This window comes from Loxodonta africana, chromosome 13 (assembly GCF_030014295.1).
Source record: "Loxodonta africana isolate mLoxAfr1 chromosome 13, mLoxAfr1.hap2, whole genome shotgun sequence".
In the NCBI taxonomy this organism is placed as follows: domain Eukaryota; kingdom Metazoa; phylum Chordata; class Mammalia; order Proboscidea; family Elephantidae; genus Loxodonta; species Loxodonta africana.
In genome coordinates, this window is record NC_087354.1 from 30,716,968 (window position 1) to 30,735,629 (window position 18,662).

The following is an 18,662-nucleotide window of genomic DNA, read 5'->3' on the forward strand; positions in this document are numbered from 1 at the left end:
GTAGAAGTGGGTGCATGTCACTCTGGCTAGCTGATTGCTGACAGTGGGTCAAGGCTTTCTCTTTTTTTGTTTGCTTGGTCAAGCCCTAATTTATCCACTTAAATGTGCTTGCTTGTCTCTGTGGCTAGTCCCAGGGATCCTCATCTTGTTTTGGTTGCTATGGCTGGTAGACTCCACCAGGCACCAAAGCCAGTACACTGACCCCTGCTAACATCTGTCTTTCTCACTGGTTCAGTCATGCTTAATCTGTTTCTATACCATGTGCTCCAGCATGAGATCAAATCACCAGCAGGTTACAAGGCCCTCAGCCCCAAGGATTGGTAGATATGTGGTCTGGCCTGTCGTTTTATAAAGGGCTCAAGAGACCGAAGCTTGTTGCTTACCCAGCTTGACAACTCAGAGTGTAGCTTTGTGAAGTATAAGGGATTTCTCTTTTGAGAGATTTTAACAGAATGGACTGGCTGAGGGAAGAGGTCAGGGGTCAATATGTGTGCACACATGCTTGGTCTGTGTCTAATAGAATAGTCCCCAGAGTACCTCACCTTTTGTTCCTAACAGCTTGTGCTGGGCTGGGGACCTCTGTCTCAGAGAAACAGCCCTCAGGGGATCTTCTGCTGACATCTAACCACACTAGAAGGGAGGGTGCTGTATAATAGAAGCAGTACTACCACTGATGTGTTATTTATTTTTCAACAGCGAGAACTTTCAAAGGCTTCCAAATCTGATGCTACTTCTAGAATCCTCAATTCGACTAACATCCAGTCCTGAGAAGCCCTGATCAGTCAGCCAGCTGTGGCTTCCTGTGCCTAGACTGGACCTCATTACACAGGGGTGGCTTTAATTACTCTTCAGTTTAGGTTTGCTTGAAACCCTGGATGGAGTCCATTACCATGGGCCTAACTTATAAAGACATGACAGGTATTATAGAAGCAAGTCCCATCGTAGACTCAGCAGGTCCTTAGAGACTTAGGGGTTTTTTTTTTTTTTGACTCAAGAAATACATTAAAACTTAGTTTATAGCAGTGAGTGCAAATTTTAGCATGAAACCTAGTTTCTTTCTATACCCCATAATTTCACTTGTTGAAGCATGATCAAGAGCTTGTTTTATTTTACCATTGTGTAGGAAAATGATTGCTATGCCCATCCTTGGGGTATGGGACATGAAGTGATTCTGTCTTGTATACTTGTAATTAGCAATTAACATCTTTTTTGTGTAGGGATGTTCAGTTAAGGCTGTAGCTATGTTAGCTTTGCTCTCACCTGAAGGCCTGTCCCTGCTACGCAGGACAGCGTTTCTCCTGATGAGGATGTCTTTGTGTGTCAGAAGTTGAGGTGGCCTGACCTACTGCCAAAGAAATGACAGGGAGGCTGGGAGCACCTTTGTTAAATTGTGTACAGTTGTGTTAATAAGTGCAATGCCCTTTCGGGGGGGGGGTGGGGTTTGTGTATATGAACACATGTGCTTGTCTGAACCCTATTTCTTCACAGTTTTCTTGGGTCCAGTCCCCTCATCCCTGTGCCCACTTTGCCCGAGTTCTTCTACCCCTGCAGTTGTCAGCCAGATTGGGAGGCTGTTTGGACGGGTTGGGCCATGTCTGTTGTGGAGACCTGCAACTTTGCACACGTCAGTACTTGGGAGTTATTCCTGCCGTAGTGGCCACGATGAGGCCTTTTTTACTCTGCCGTCAATCACTACTGCCCACCCCAAAGCACTGTTATTTATTCTTCCTGTCTGCCTGCAGCAGTACTACTGTCAGCACATTAAATGGTTCTCAAAACTTAGCGGTGTAAACTTGGCTCTGTTAGCCATGCTAGCTAGTCGTCCGTATCCATGTCCTGTTTTTAAAATATAAATATATGCTTAAAAATAAATTAAGATGTGTATATTTACATTCCAAAAAGATGTAATGTGGTGTTTGTTTTTATTTTTTTCCCAAATCACTTTTCGGTTGGTTTGGTCTACTGAAAACAGAAGACTAAAAAATGTACAAGAAATGATTGTAGGAAGTATGATTTTTATATACTTCCGTGCATTTTTAAGTGCAAACTACCTCTTATTCTCAGGGGGAAAAAAAGCCTAATTCCCGATGTATGACGAAACTCAGGTAACATTAGGAAACTTCTTGTTTCATTGCTGTTTGTCATATTAACAGGGATGGCATTTACAGGGCTAGGCTGCCTTTTTTTTTTTTTTTAACTTTATTGAGGTATAATTGACATAAAAGAAATACATATTTAAAGTGTATTTTGATAAATTTTGACACCGTATATACCCGTGAAACCATCACTATGATCAAGTTAGGGAACATATTACCCCCAAAAGTTTTTTTTGCCCCTTTATAAATGCCTTCTTCACCGCCCCCCCACCCCCCAAGCAACCACTGAACTGCTTTCAGTCAAGTGGATTAGGTTGCATTGTCTAGACTTACATAGAAGTAGAATCATACAGTGTATACTCTTTGTTGTTCTGGCTTTGTTCGTTATTTTGAGATTCACTCATATTGTTTGTATCCATAGTTCATTCCTTTATATTCCTAAGTACTGCTGTGAACATTTATATACAAGTCTTTCTATGAATATGTGTTTTCTTTTTCTTTTGGGTAAGTAAGAGTGGAATGGCTAGATCACACGTATGGCAGGTGCATGTTAAACTTCTTAAGAAACTACCAAACTGTTCTCCAAAGTAGTTGTACCACTTGCATTCCCACCAGTAATGTATAAGATTTCAAGGTTCTCCACATCCTGTCCAACACTTGGCGTGATCAGTCTTTTTAATTTTAGCCATTGTAGTGGGTGTGTGGAGCCCTGATGGCACAGTGGTTAAGAGCTTGGCTGCTAACCAAAAAGGTCAGCAGTTCAAATTCACCAGCCGCACCTTGGAAACCCTATGGGGCAGTTCTCTGTCCTGTAGGGTCACTATGAGTTGGACTTGTCAGCAGTGGGTTGCTTTTTTATTTTTTGGAATGGGTGTATAGTTCTATCTCATAGTGGTTTTACTTTGCATTTCCCTAATGGCTAATGAGGAAACCCTGGTGGTGTAGTGGTAAAGTGCTACGGCTGCTAAGTGTAGGTCAGCAGTTTGAATCCACCAAGTGCTCCTTGGAAACTGTGGGGCAGTTCTATTGTCCTATAGGGTCGCTATGAGTCGAACTGACTTGACAGCAACAGGTTTGGTTTTTTTTTTTTTTGGTTTAATGGTTAATGAAGGAGACCTGGTGCTGCAGTGGTTAATTGCTTGCCTAACCAAAAGGTCAGCAGTTGGAACTCATCAGCCACTCCACGGGAGAAAGATGTGGCTGGCTACTTCCATAAAAATTACAGCCTTGGAAACCCTGTGGGGCATTTGGAATGGCTATTGGCATTGACCATGTTTTCATGTGTTTGTAATCTTTCTGTCTTCTTTGGTGAAGTGTCCATTCAACTCTTGCCTTTTTAAAGTTGGCTTGTACTCTCACTGAGAGTTCTCCGTGTATTCTGGGTAAGGCCAGCTGCTGTGGAGTCAGTTCCGACTCATGGCGACCCGACGTGTGTCAGCAGAGTTGCACTCCATAGGGTTTTTAATGGCTGAAGCAGATCACCAGGCCTTCTGCGTGGACTTGAACCTCCTGCCTTTCGGTTAGCAGCCTAGCGCATTAACCATTTACACCACCTGTGTACTTTATATATTCTGGATACAAGTCCTTTATCAGATAACGTGCTTTGCAAAGATTTTCTTCCAGTCTGTGGCTTGTGTTTTCGTTCTCTTTATAGTGTCTTGAAGAGCAGAAGTTAGAAGTTTTATACATTTAGGTATCATATTTATGTCTGTCCATTGTGTGTATGTATGTGGCACACACAGTATAGCTTTAAGTTCATTCTTTTTGCATACCTAGTATCCAACACCATTAATTGAAAAGCATTGCCTTTGCACCTTTGTCACAAATCACTTGTCCATGTATGTGTGGGTTTATTGCTGGACTCTCCTGTTTCATTTGTCTGTGTGTCTATCCTTATGCCATTACCATACTATATTGGTTACTGCAGATTTATAATAATTCTTAAAATTGAGTAGTGTTAGCCTTCCAACTTTGTACTTTTAAAAGCTATTTTGGATGACATCCAGTTTATCTAATTTTTCACTTTTGTCATATCCAAGTATCCATTCCCAAATCCAAGGTTATGAAGATTTACTCCTATGTTTTCTTCTAAGAGTTTTGATTTCTTCTTTGACCCATTGGTGTTTAAGGGTGTGTTGTTTATTTACCATTATTCTTTATTTCTTTGTATGGCTTGAAGTCTACTGTCCTTTCAAGTTAGCCTAGAGGACTGCCTTTAGCATTTCTTGTAGGGCAAGTCTCCTAGTGATGAACTCCCTCTGTTTTTGTTTATCTAGGAATGTCCTAATTTCCTGCATTGTTGAAGGACAGATTTGACAGATATAGAACTCTTGGTTGATAGGTTTTTTTTCTTTCAGCACTTTAAATGTCATCCCACCTGCTGTAAATCTACAATAATCAAAGCAGCACACAACGTGGATGGGTTTACCATGTTGACTGAAAGAAATAAGAAGCAAAAGAGTATACATGGAATGATTCCATTTATCTAAAGTTCGGAAGCAGAGACACTAAGTCATGGTGTGTAAGGATCCATAAAAAGGTGATAAAGTTATAAATTAGGGAAGTAAATGATGAAGATGACCTCTAAACCCCAAACCCAGTGCCATCAAGTCAATTCCGACTCATAGCGACCCTATAGGACAGAGTAGAACTGCCCCATAGATTTTCCAAGGAGCCCCTGGCGGATTTGAACTGCTGACCCTTTGGTGAGCAGCTGTAACGCTTAACCACTATGCCACCAGGGTTTCCAGATGACCTCTAGTGGTTCCCAATCTTGGCTGTACCTCAAAATCATCTGAGGTGGGAAGGGAGCTTTAAAACCTACCAATGTCCTGGTTCCACACCCAGAGTTTCTGATTTCATGTCTGGGATGCTAACCTTGAGCATCACATTTTTCAAAGCTGTCCAGGGTGTTTCTGATGTGCAAAGTTGAGGACAGTGCTCTAAGATGAGGAGAGAAAATGTGATGGGGGGGCATATGGGAGACCTTTGGGATGCTGGAATGTCGTTACCTTGACCTGTGTGGGAGTTTCAGAGGTACTGACCTTACATTTAATAAACTGTACATGAATTTTATGTACTTTTCTATATATAACTATATATACACACACACACATAATTCACTCAAACTTGTTTTTGGATTAAAACAGGGTTAGCTTTTTTTGTTCAGCTACCTGGATACAGGCTTCATTAGCTCTTCCCTTGTTCCACAGCATACACATAGGTGTTCCAGGGGCCGCAGGTCACAGTCTTTACTTGGAGTTGCTTATCTACAAAGTATTCCACGCGGCAGGGGCGATCCAAGCTGTTCGTGTCCTTATGGCCAAGCTGTCCATATTTACCTAAAGTGAAAGGAGCTCTCTTTGCCACCTGCTCCATGGCTCCATGGGCCTTGCTGTTTTTTTCCCTCCAAGAAGGGAAAACAGCCTGCCTACTGAAGTGCTGCTGTTATGCCTCACCACCCTGCTGAGGTCTGCTGGGTGAAGTCAGGACACCCCAAGGCATGAGGCTTCCAGGGTCAGGCAAGCCTGGACCCCCATGAGGCCAGCAGCAGCTGGCCACTTCAGGCAAGGTGCTCCTCCAGGTCTCCCTACACCTAAGCTGAGATGCTCAGAGCAGGAATCCCTATTTTATCTTTATCCAGTACTACACCAAAAAAAAAAAAAAAAAAAGATGTTTCATAACTGCTGGCTAAATGAATGTTCCCTTAAGGCAGAGTCTTTCAGAAAGGTAGATGGGAAATACTGGTAGCATCTATTTCTCTCTTGTCTGGTTTCTGACCTTCGAAGCGTGCCTAGATCTGTTCTGAACCCAGGAAGGGAGTGTACAGCCTCCTAGTCCCAGTCCTCCCAGTAACCCTCTGAGACTCCTGCTGCCACCAGTCTGCATGGCTGTTGTTACCTGCCCCCTGTTCTCAGTCTTCCCTCCTTTTGGTTTAAGCATCACTTACCCCAGCCCCAGGTGTAGAGCTCCCCGGCTCCTATGAATGAAAGGACAGGAAGAGTCTATTCAATAAATGGTGCTGGGAAAATTAGATTTCCACGTGCAGAAGATGTAACAGGATCCATGCCTCACACCATACACAAAAATTCAAAATGGATTAAGGACTTAAATATGAAAATTAAAACCATAAAATTCTTAGAAGAAAACATAGGGACAATGCTGTCAGGCCTAGCTTTTCACAATAGGATTATCTAATACAATAACAAAAGCACAAACAGCAAAAGACAAATAACTGGGACTTCGTAAAAATTAAAAACTTGTTCATCAAAAGTCTTTACCAAAAAAATGAAAACACAAGCTACCAACTGGGAGAATATCTTTGGAAACCATTTATCCAGTAAGAATCTAATAACCTCCACATCCCAACGACATTCTTTTAATGAGATGGAGAAACAAATCACCAACTTCATATGAAAGGGAAAGAGGCCCCAGATAAATAAGGCATTACTGAAAAAGAAGAACAAAGTGGGAGGTCTTACTTTACCTGATTTTAGAACCTGTTATACCTCCACAGTAGTCAAAACAGCCTGGCACTGGTATAACAACAGATACATAGACCAATGGAACAGAATTGAGAATCCAGACATAAATCCATCCACATATGAGCAGTTGATATTTGACAAAGACCGCAAAACAGTTACATGGGGAAAAGACAGTCTTTTTAACAAATGGTGCTGGCATAACTGGATATCCATCTGCAAAAAAAACGAAACAAGACCCATACCTCATTCCATGCACAAAAACGAGTTCAAAATGGATCAAAGACCTAAATATTAAATCTAAAACGATAAAGATGATGGAAGAAAAAATAGGGACAATGTTAGCAGCCCTAATACGTGGCATAAACAGTATACAAAACATTAAGAATAAAGAAGAAAAACTAGATAACTGGGAACTCCTGAAAATCAAACACCTATGCTCATCCAAAGACTTCACCAAAAGAGTAAAAAGACTACCTATAGACTGGGAAAAAGTTTTTAGCTATGACGTTTCTGATCAGCGCCTGATCTCTAAAATCTATGTGATACTGCAAAAACTCAACTACAAAAAGAACCCAATTAAAAAATGGGCAAAAGATTACAGGGACTTCTAAGTCAATTGGCATAATAAACTCTATTATGAAAACATTCTGCATCACACTTTGAAGTGTGGCGTCTGGGGTCTTAAATGCTAACAAGCAGCCATCTAAGATGCATCAATTGGTCTCAACCCATCTGAATCAAAGGAGAATGAAGAACACCAAGGTCACACAATAACTATGAGCCTGAGACAGAAAGGGCCACATGAACCAGAGACTTACATCATCCTGAGACCAGAAGAACTAGATGGTGCCCGGCCACAACCGATGACTGCCCTGACAGGGAACACAACAGAGAATTCCTGAGGGAGCAGGAGAACAGTGGGATGCAGACCCCAAATTCTCATAAAAAGACCAAACTTAATGGTCTGACTGAGACTAGAAGAATCCCCGCGGTCATGGTCCCCAAACCTTCTGTTGGCCCAGGACAGGAACCATTCCCGAAGACTACTCCTTAGACATGGAAGGGACTGGACAATGGGCTGGAGAGAAATGCTGATGAAGGAAGAGCGAGCTACTTGTATCAGGTGGACACTTGAGACTGTACTGGCATCTCTGGTATGGAGGGGAGATGAGAGGGTAGAGAGGGTTAGAAACTGGCAAAACAATTACGAAAGGAGAGACTGGAAGAAGGGAGCGGGCTGACTCATTAGGGGGAGAGTAAATGGGAGTATGTAGTAAGGTGTATATAAGCTTACATGTGAGAGACTGACCTGATTTGTAAACTTTCACTTAAAGCTCAATAAAAACTATTTAAAAAAAAAACCAGGGGACAAATAGTAAAAAAAAAATGGGCAAAAGATATGAATAGACACTTCACTAAAGAAGACATTCAGGTAGCTAACGGATATGTGAGGAAATGTTCACGATCATTAGCCACTACAGAAATGCAGATCAAAACTACAATGAGATTTCATCTCACACCAACAAGGCTGGCCTTAATCAAAAAAACACAAAATAATGTTGGAGAGGCTGTGGAGAGATTGGAACACTTCTACACTGCTGGTGGGAATGTCAAATGGTACAACTGCTTTGGAAATCAATTTGGCGTTTCCTTAAAAAGCTAGAGATAGAACTACCATATGATCCAGCAATCCCACTCATTGGAATATATCCTAGAGAAATAAGAGCCTTTACATGAACGGATGTATGCACACCCATGTTCATTGCAGCACTGTTTACAATAGCAAAAAGATGGAAGCAACCAAGGTGCCCATCAACAGATGAATGGATAAATTATGGTATATTCACACAATGGAATACTATGCATCGATGAAGAACAGTGAGGAATCTGTGAAACATTTCATAACATGGAGGAACCTGGAAGGCATTATGCTGAGTGAAATCAATCAGTTGCAAAAGGACAAATATTGTATAAGACGACTATTATAAGAACTTGATAAATAGTTTAAACTAAGAAGAAAACATTCTTTTGTGGTTACGAGCCGGGGGAGGGAGGAGGGTGGGAGGGGGCATTCACTAATTAGATAGGAGATAAGAACTACTTTAGGTGAAGGGAAAGACAGCACACAATACAGGGGAGGTCAGCACAACTGGACTAAACAAAAAGCAAAGAAGTTTCCTGAATAAACTGAATGCTTCAAAGGCCAGCGTAGCAGGGGCAGGGGTCTGGGGACCATGGTTTCAGGGGACATCTAAGTCAATTGGCATAAAAAAATCAATTAAGAAAACATTCTGCATCCCACTTTGAAGTGGTGTCTGGGGTCTTAAACGCTAGTAAGCAGCCATCTAAGATGCATCAATTGGTCTCAACCCACCTGGATCAAAGGAGAATGAAGAACACTAAGGACACAAGGCGATTATGAGCCCAAGAGACAGAAAGGGCCACACGAACCAGAGACTACATCATCCTGAGCCCAGAAGAACTAGATCGTGCCCAGCTACAACCGATCACTGCCCTGATAGGGAACACAACAGAGAACCTCTGAGGGAGCAGGAGAACAGTGGGATACAGACCCCAAATTCTCATAAGGCCAGACTTAATGGTCTGACTGAGACTAGAAGGACCCTGGTGGTCATCGCCCCCAGACCTTCTGTTGGCCCAGGACAGGAACCATTCCCGAAGCCAACTCTTCAGACATGGATTGGACTGGACAACGGGTTGGAGAGACATGCTGGTGAGGAGTGAGCTTCTTGGATCAGGTGGACACTTGAGACTATGTTGGCATCTCCTGCCTGGAGGAGAGATGAGAGGGTGGACGGGGTTAGAAGCTGGCGAAATGGACACGGAAAAAGAGAGTGGAGGGAGAGAGGGCTGTCTCATTAGGGGGTGAGTAATTGGGAGTGTGTAGCAAGGTGTATATGGGTTTTTGTGTGAGAGACTGACTTGATTTGTAAACTTTCACTTAAAGCATAATAAAAATTATATAAAAAAAAGAATCTAATAACCAAAATATACACAAAACTTCAACAACAAAAAGACAACCCAATCATAAAATGGGCAAAGGACTTTAATAGACATTTTACCAAAGAGGACATTCACATGGCCACCAAACACATGAAAAGATGCTCAATGTTTTTAGCCATCAGAGATGCAAATCAAAACCACAATGAGATACCATTTCACTCTTACTAGGGTGGCTAAGATTTAAAAAAAGAAAATAGCAAATGTTGGCAAGGATGTGGGGAAATTGGAACCTTTATCCACTGCTGGTGGGAATGCAAAATGGTACAGTCAATGTAGAAATCGGTGTGGCAGTTACTCAAAAAACAAAGTAGAACTACAATATACCCAGCAATTCCACTCCTAGGTATATACCCAAAAGACGTGAAACCAGACTAAAACAGATACTTGCACACCAATGTTCACTGTAGCACTATTCACAATAGCCGAAAGGTAGAAACAACATAAATGCTCATGAACATTTGAATGGATAAACAAAATGTGGTACATACATACAGTGGAATACTACTCAGCCAGTAGGAGAGATGAAGTCTTGATATGTGCTACAATACGGATAGAGCTGGAAGACATTATGCTGACTGAAGTAAGTTAATCACAAAAGACCAAATATCGTATGACCTCTCTTATACAAAAAGAGAAGAAAAGGCAAATGTATGGGGAACAAAGTTTATTAGTGGTCACCAGGGGCGAGAGGGAGGGGGAAAGGGGATATTAACGGTGATAGAAATATCACATTGATTAAAGGTAGGGTTGCACAGACAATTATTGTTATTGCTGGCAATTAGTTGTACAACTGTAAAGAGCTGAATTGGCCAAAGTTGTGTGGTAGATATATTTACAACAAGGACAAAAACAAACAAAAAAAAAGCTGCTGAGGCTGCTTATATACAACCAAACACTTCTTGAGATTTGGTTCCTTGGTTTGGAGGTTTAGGGTCATGGTTTTATAGGACATTCCATTTAGACTAATAACATGTTTAGTGCTTCTGTTCTGCCTCCTAGTTTGTTGCATAGTGCCTGGGGTCTTAAAAGCTTGCAAGCGGCCATCCAAGGCACTACAGTTGGTCTGTATTCATCTGGAGCAACAGAGGAAGCAGAGTCAGGAATAGGAGAAGGAAATGGATGTGTGGCTAATTACCTCCATGAACAACTGCTTCCTTTGCCATGAGACCAGAAGAACTGGATGGTGCCCAGCTACCATTACTGAACATTTTGATCAAAGATTCCATAGAAAAATCCTGCTCAAAAGGGGGAACATGCAGAACAGAATTTCTGGAGCCATGGAGGCTGGATGAACCCCTGAAATAATTGCTCTGAGATACTCTTTAAACCTTAAAAATATCCCCTAAGGTCTTCTGAAAACCAAACAGTAGTTTAGCCTAACTAGTAAAGAATGTCTGTCTGCCTTGAGCATTGTGCTCTTTCAGGGTCTATCTATATGAAATGAAATTGGCAACAGCAGCTTGAGAACCTTAGGGGGCAGTGAATTTATATTAATGGGGGAGGAACAACTTGGGAAACGGAAGGTAGAATAGTTGTACAACTCAATGTAATCAGTATCACTGAATTGTTCATGGAGAAATTGTTGAATCTGTGTACTGCTGTGTATATTCTCAACAATTAGAACAAATTTTTAAAAAAAGGCCAGTGAATGGCTGTTACGCTGCTCTTTGGCAAGGCATTTGTTTAGCCTGGCCTAGCACAACCCACAACCAGTAGCACTACTGAAACAGGGTGCTCAGCCATATTGAAAACCCCAGTCAACACCCCTTCTCCCCTCTCTCTGTGTCTTGTTAACCACAAGCTTGTTTTGAGCAGGAGGTCGCAGCAGGTAGTGGCTCCATCCACTGACTAGCCCTAGTTATGCCTTGAAGCATGCACAGATTGAAATCACATCCTTTAACTGACCCTCCCTCCGACCCCCAAATATAGGCATGGGAGGGCTAAGGGCAGAAAATTCCGGGTACCAAACCCAACCCCCTGACACCATTGGAAACAAAAAGCTCCCCAGCCCCCTTAGTCAGTGAGCATGTGGCCTTAAGGTCACTAGACCCCACACGCTCCTTGCATGCGCAGACAATAAACTTGCCACTTTCTGTTTCTGCTGCAATCAGTGTCCGTCTTATTTTAATCGGCTAATAAGACAGGACAAGAACCCGAGTGGCATTCGGTTACATTACGATCCTCATGAGACTGCTTGGCAGAGAACAATATATTCCCTCTCTTTTTAACAACTGTCTAATTACACTTGGTGTGGTCAAGAGTCCAGATGGAAAAAGAAGTTGACCTTGCCATAGCCCATAGGTCTGTCAACTGGTGAGCCCACATCTCACGGCCTCTGAGTTCAGGAGTCTTAGAAGCTGCACTGGGTTGGCTCTGCTGTGAGATGAAGAGCTGGTGCTATGGTGGGGAGTGGGCCTGCCTGTGTGTGGAAGCTGGAGAACAGCCTCCTTCCAGGAGGATGAACCTGGGCCTGACAGGCTGAGGGGTAATTGCCAAAGCCCATAGGAATTGAGGTTTTATTTGCTGAGTGAGGCAGCTACTCAGTATGTGTCAAAGATGCTTCAGATCGCAGTTTTTAAGTTGACCACAACCCTTTCTGGAGCTACCAGATAGATAGCAGGGTGGTATGACAGCCTGCTCCAACCTGAACCAACTTGCCCAGCTCTACTCACGTGTCACCACAGCTGTGTGCCGGGACCCACAGCTGGCCTTGACTGCATCTGAGCCCAGAGGGAGATCCAGTAAAGCTGGGAAAGGCTGCACAGCGATGAAGGGGGCAGGGGCTCCATCCTCACCCTCGGCTGCTCCCTTCACTTCAGAACCATCCACGGCCAGCCTAGTGGCTTCAGAGAAACAACAAAAGTGAATAAAGATGATGAGGAACACTTAACTGAGCCTTTTCCTAAATCTTATTCATACATTAGCTCATCTAATCCTCACAACGGCCCCATGAGGCGCACTATTATCTAGCTCTGATCTCTGTACTCCACAGGAAGTGCTGGAGTTAATAGGTTTGCAGGGAGTGTAGGGTGGGGCTAGTAGCAGCTCCCCATTAGGGGCTCAGTCCTGGGGTCACAAGGATGTTACATGTTCTTTCTGTGCACTGTAGTTCTAGGCCCAGCATGTGGCCAGGCCTCAAGAGTGACAGAAACTTCCCGGGGAGGCAGCTGTGGGAGTCAAGCGTCCTTACCTTCCTTTGTGACTGTCCTTCCGTCCTCAGCCAGGCCCCTGGAGGGCAGGGCCAGCTGCCCTGACTCATTCCAGCCCCAGGTATAAAGATCCCCAGTCTCTGAAGGAGAGACAAAGGGAAACTATTAAACAGACTGAACCCCTCTTCACCTCCTAAGCCCCCTGCATCCATCCATGCTCCTCTGCTGCTCCAGGCTCCACAGGCTCCCTGGGGACAACTAATGCCTGCCCTGTCCAAGTTGGCACTGCAGGCAAAGGTGCCCCTCAGGCCCCAGCAGCTTCCTTAACAGGCTCTTGCCCTTTCCCTTCAAGGACCGCCCTTTTCTTTGAGTCTCTTGCAGGGCCCTCCTGTCTTCATTCTTGACTTTCGTTACTAAACCGTGTGTGCGCGTGTGCGTGCGCGCACACACGTGCATTTCTGGAATGTATCCCTGGAAGCTCCCCATCGGTCTTTCTTTCAAATCCATGGAGCCTCCCTCCTTTCTTCAGCCCACCCCACCACTGGTCCTGCTGTAGGCCTCTCCTTGAAGCTCTCACTTCCCTGGCCCCCCACAACACTATACAGTTTTTTGGTTAGAGTAACGGCCCTATTGCTCAGAATTTTCTACGGATAGTTGCTAATTTTTATAAAGTGCTTAATCTGTGTCAGTGCCGTAAGCACTTTTCAAATATAATAATTTATTTTCACAGCAGCCCTACAATAACCCCGTTTTACACAACACTCCCATTTTAGTCACGAGAAAACTGAGGCGCACAGAGATTAAGTACCTTGCCCAAGGTCACAAGAGGCAGAGCGATGTCTGGAACCTAAGAAGACTGGTTTGAGGAGCCTGTGCTCCAGCTTTTACACCAATCTTAAGGCCTTAACCTCCCCCTGGGCCTTAAATGTCAGTTTCCCCATTGGGCTCTCTCTAGCCCTCTCTGTTGTCTCCCTCCAGCCCAGTGGTTTTCAACCCAAGCCTATTACATGAGAGTATGGTGGGGAGAGAGTAGGCAAAGGGCGTTTTTAAAGCCCCCTGGTGATTCAAAGTAGCAACCAGGCTGACTGCTTTAGGCCACCTGCAGTCTAGACACAGCTCCTTGCAAAGCTCTCCTGCTCCCAGCTCTACCCTCCAGCCAGGGTTCCTCCAGCCACCTAGAAAAGAGCTGCACGTGGATCGCCTGCCGAGGCGGTGAACTCAACACATCCAAAATGAAACCCTCATTGAGGTCCTACGTCACCAGTCGTGGCACTTCCAGGGGCTCCCACCTGCCACCATCATCCTCCCTGTGAGCATTTAAGCATCTACTCTGTGCACTCGTCATGGCCACATGGGCAACTGCAATCTTTCTTCTCCATGCCCCTGAGTTCCGCTGCCCCTCTTTCCCCTTCACACACCCTTGGGGAGTATTTTAGAAAGAGCCCTGGTTGGCAGATAGATGGGAAGGATAGTGAGACTGGTAGCAGAGAGGACAGACAACTCCAATAGACCAGGTGGAGGTAGGTGATGGCAGTGGCAGAGGGGATGAATCTGAGAGGCACTTAACCAGCTCTGATTGAGCCGATCCCGACTCGTGGAAATCCCATGTGTGTCAGAGCAGAACTACACTCCATAGAATTTTCAATGTCTGTGACCTTTTGGAAATATTGCCACGCTTTTCTTCTGAGGCACCTCTAGGTGGATTTGATTCACCACCCTTTCAGGTAGTAGCCAAACACTTAATTGTTTGTGTCACCCAGGGACTCCTGAGAGAATTTTAAACCTGATGCTGTTGAGTCCATTCTGATTCACAGCAACCCTATAGGGCAGACTAGAGCTGTCTCATGGGGTTTCCAAGGCTGTAATCTTTACGGAAGCAGGCTGCCACACCTTTCTTCCTTGGAACAGCTGGTGGGTATGAACCATCCGTCAGTTAGCAGCTGAGCACTTAACACTCTGCCACCAAGGCTCTGAGAGGCATTTAGGAGTCAGAAATGACTGAGCTGATGGATCCATATGGAATGAGCTTGGAAGGAGATCTGGCTAGGCCACCCGCCAACACTGGAAGGGAGGAGAAGGTGTAAGGTCTGGGGCCTACATGATCATGAGCTTGCTTGGAGAAGTGCTGGGACACTCACCACTCACACACACAGAGTGCCAGCCGCCTGCTGCCACCTCAGCCATGGGCAGGCCCTGTAGCGCCTCCAGCAGCCTTGGCTCCAGCTCTGCCTCCAGGGTCCCATGGCCAAGCTGTCCATGCCTGAGCAGGGAGACCCTAGTCAGCTACAATCACTTCAAGGGGCCCCTCTCCCCTTCCTTCTCCCAGTCACACTCACCTGCTAACTCCAGCCACGTTTACCAGCCCCCCATATGCCCAAGGGACTTACACCTAGCCACTCCCCCTGTCCCCCCATCCCCCCCACTCACCTGCCGCTGCCCCAGGAAAACACCTGGCCTGAGGCATCCAACAATAATGCATGCTCGGTACCCAGTTCCAGCCGGCGTGCCCGCAGCTCCGGGGCCAGAGGCCGGTAGAAGGGCGGCCGAGGGCTCACGTAGGCGCAAGCACCAGGCAACAGGGGCAGCGCCCCGGCCTGGGCCTCACCGCCAGGTCCGAGTTCCCCCGCGGCCTCCAGCACCACAGTCTGGACCCAGAGGGGCTCGCCGCGCAGTGCGGCGCCGGGCGACCAGATCTGCAGCTCTGCCCCGGGTCCGGGCCCCGAGCGCAGCACCGCGAGGAGCGCCTCCGAGGCCCACAAGTCCCTGCAGCCGCCAACCGCGCCGCTCCCAGAGCCCGACAGCTCGGTGCAGCCTCCACCTGCGACGGAGGTGAGAACAGGCTGGGAAGGGGGTGGGTATGCAGCCAGGGCCGCGAACCAGAACGGGAAGGGGTCTAGACAGGGGCCCGGAGGCCCTGTCTGCCGGCCGGAATGGGGACAGCGGTGGGGACGCTTACGGGTCAAGAAGGCGGTGTAGCTCCAGCTCGCGCTCACGCGGCAGATGTCGATGCCCACGCCTGGCACCGCCAGCGGCTCGGGGCTGTGCACCTGGTGCCCTGGCCCGGAGCCCAAAGCCTGCCCGAAGCCACAGAAGCCAAAGCCGAACCAGGCCCCGGGCCGCTCCTCCGCCATGCCGGGGCAGGGCCCTCTGTTAGCCACCTCCTGGCGGGGTGGGCCACGGAACCGAGGGTTCGGGCTGGAATTGAGGAGGTTCTTGCAGATAAACACCTTGTACCGCACTGTCAAGCCTCCGGCCTTCCAGGGGCTGCAGCTGCCTTATCTGTAAGTTGGGGAAAATACCACCTTCCTAACCACCAAACCAAAAAACCTTTTGCCCTCCCGTGGATTCTGACTCATGGCGACCCCATGTGTTATAGAGTAGAACAAAGCGTCATTGGACTGTCTTTGCTGTAATCTTTACTGAAGCAGCTCACCAGGCCTTTCTGCCACAGCACCACCAGGTGAGTTTGAAGTGCCAACCCTTCAGTTTGTGGTCAAGGGCAAACTGTTAGTAGCATCCAGAGACCTCTCCTAACCACAGACAATATGCACTCCACAAGTGTTTGCTGAGCTCTAGCCTTCCCTAAGGGCCTATGGGATTTAGCAAGAAGATTCTGAACTGTCTGGAGGCTGGCACTGGCTGGATGGTTTTCCCTGTAATGCCTTTTGGCTCAAGTTCAGTGTGCCACAAAGGGGCATGAGATATTTAAGTAGCCTGTTCCCTAAGTTGCACTAGGATCTGAGGCCCCTGTCCGGCTCCAACTTCCCTATGTCTGTCACGTCCTGTGTAATCTTGGGAACTAACATAGAACTATCCTCATTTTATAAAGGAAGAAATTGAGACTCCCAGAACAAGTAACACTACACAATCACACAACTCAGACGGAGAGAGGTAGAGGGTTTAACTCAAGTCCATCTGACTCCACTGCAGTGCTCTTCCCACCAGCCAGTGGAAAGCAGTAGAGTTTGGGACGCAGTACCTGTACAGCTTACCAACCAGCTTCTGAGTTCACTTTGCCTCTGCAGGTAGCGGTGGCTTTGGGTCTTCGTCATTTAATCTCTCTGAATCCCACTCTGCTTCTTTAGTTTTAAAAGAGAAGTGTTGATTGTACCTACCTCATAGAATTGTTTGGACTAACTGCATACAATGTGCTCAGCGCTGGCACAAACCATGACAAATAGGCACTAAGTGTTAGTATATTAAACTCAGTAGAACTTACAGTTGACATGATGGCCACTGGTATTTACTAGTTTTCAGGGATCTATATAGACATAGGAGACCCTGGGTGGAACAAACAGTTAATGGGGTTGGCTGGTAATCAATAGGTTGGAGGTTCGAGTCTGCCCAGAAGCACCTCGGAAGAAAGGCCTGGTGATCTACTTCTGAAAAATCATCCAGTAAAATCCCTGTGGAGCACAGGTCTTCTCTGACACACATGGGATCATTATGAGTTGGAATCGACTGGACGGTACCTGGTTTATATAGACATAAACTTCAATAGGATCTTATCCAGTCATTTCTTCTTTCAACAAGCCCTTACTCTGGAGGTAAGGCCAGATGTCTGTCTTCATGAGGCTCACTCTTAAATGGAGTGACAGATACAATCTGGTGGTTGTAACAGCAACGCCACTTTCTCCGAACACCGTGTTCGGCTTGATGGGAATTTTATACTTATTTTCAAGCCTCTGAAGCCAGATCCTGCGGCCAAGGCTCTTTGACCCCGGCCTGGGCTCCTAATCCCTTTCGGGTCCACTCCCAACCCAAGGGAGCCTCTAACCTTGATCCTGACCCTGTGCCCTTCATCTTCTCAGGTGGGTCCTTTTGGTGGGGAGCCTCGAGGAAACACCGGGGTACAGAGCTGATGGCCGCCTCAAGAATACGTCTCCCGCCCCGGCACTCTGCTGACACAAGGGAGAGAGAAAAACCTTGAGGGGGCGCGCCCTGGGCGAGGCGTCCCATTGGCTGCAATAGCCTCCCCCGGACCAATCGCCGGCGGGGCCGGTGACGTCATTACTCGAGGGGCGTGGCGGCCTCAGGACCCCGCTCACCTCCGTGCTTCAGGTCCCGCAGCGGGCTTTCCAGTCTCAGCTCAATCGGTTAAGGGCCCGGGGGCTACGCTGGGCCGCGGCTGCCTCGACTATAAAATGGGGTGAAACCTCCGGTGGGCGCCGGCCCAAGGCAGAAGCTGCACCGGATGGTTCTCGCCCTCGCAGGCACCCGTGGGACCACGGAGCTCGGTTCAACTGACATTACAGTTCGGATTAGAACCCCGTGGGGAACACTCCTACAGACCCGAGCTAAAGGGATGGCGAGGAGCGACCCCTGAGACGGTAGACCCCGCCATCCCCCCAGTTCCGCACAGCAGCAGCTCACTGCAAGAGGCGAGCGGGGCTGATGCCCAAACAGGAAGCAGGGGTCCTAGGGCTCGGCTAGCTTTATCTCCCATTGGCTCAGGACCTGTCACTCTTCTCTGGCAAGCCAATGAGCCTCCAGTTAGACTTGGCGCTGGTAGCGGAAATGCGCTCTGGAATGATCCGTCCGGGGCAGGTGTGGCCGCCTGGCAGAGCGCGCCTTCTTCCAACCCGCCCAGCTCCGGGAGGGCCCGCTGCTTTCCCGTGAGGGAAGAGAATGCCCGGCACCACATGGGCTCGAAATCCCGAGCGCGGCCTGAGCGAAGGTCACTGAGAACTCACAGCATACGGGAAGAGTCTTCAAAGCCTTCGTTTCCACTCCACTGGATACTGTTTTATTGATTAGCTTCCTAGGCTTACCCCTTTGCCCGCCAACAGGATTAAGAGGTGACTCAGAGCACCCTGGGGTGGGGAATCCATTGGATTCTTTCCATAGTGGTGGCTCTGCTGCTGCTATGAAGCTCTTCCACGGTGCCCTCACCCATGACTTGTCAGCGC

General features: G+C 46.8%; 2 protein-coding genes across 8 annotated transcripts in view; one reads left to right on the forward strand and one right to left on the reverse strand.

Moving 5' to 3' along the window:
- Positions 1-1,877, forward strand: part of PRC1 (protein regulator of cytokinesis 1) — a 37,235-nt gene extending 35,358 nt beyond the window's left edge. For 3 of the 4 annotated variants that reach the window (XM_010593817.3, XM_010593819.3, XM_010593822.3), the window contains one exon: positions 697-1,877. In XM_010593817.3, coding sequence (XP_010592119.1) covers positions 697-768 — 72 coding nt within the window. In that variant the 3' untranslated portion in view covers positions 769-1,877. The remainder of the gene's footprint in view (positions 1-696) is intronic. The other variant, XM_010593821.3, reaches the window with a different exon arrangement.
- A 303-nt stretch (positions 1,878-2,180) lies between these two features.
- Positions 2,181-18,580, reverse strand: RCCD1 (RCC1 domain containing 1). Of its 4 annotated transcripts, none has more exons than XR_010317382.1 (9): positions 17,802-18,580; positions 17,531-17,651; positions 15,181-16,032; positions 14,892-15,013; positions 12,795-12,893; positions 12,277-12,447; positions 6,046-6,075; positions 4,921-5,437; positions 2,181-4,532 (listed from the first exon to the last, which is right to left on the reverse strand). XR_010317382.1 is itself a non-coding variant. In XM_064267156.1 (9 exons), the coding sequence occupies exons 3-9, from the start codon at positions 15,882-15,884 to the stop codon at positions 5,286-5,288; spliced, it is 1,140 nt and encodes a 379-aa protein (XP_064123226.1). In that variant the 5' UTR covers positions 15,885-16,032; positions 17,531-17,651; positions 17,802-18,580; the 3' UTR covers positions 2,181-5,285. The 4 variants fall into 4 exon arrangements, 3 of the variants coding, with proteins under 3 accessions (XP_064123226.1, XP_064123224.1, XP_064123225.1); XM_064267156.1 differs by having other exon boundaries at positions 2,181-5,437; positions 15,181-15,571; positions 15,710-16,032; XM_064267155.1 differs by lacking the exon at positions 2,181-4,532 and adding an exon at positions 9,228-9,372 and having other exon boundaries at positions 5,325-5,437.
- Positions 18,581-18,662: the final 82 nt, after the last annotated feature.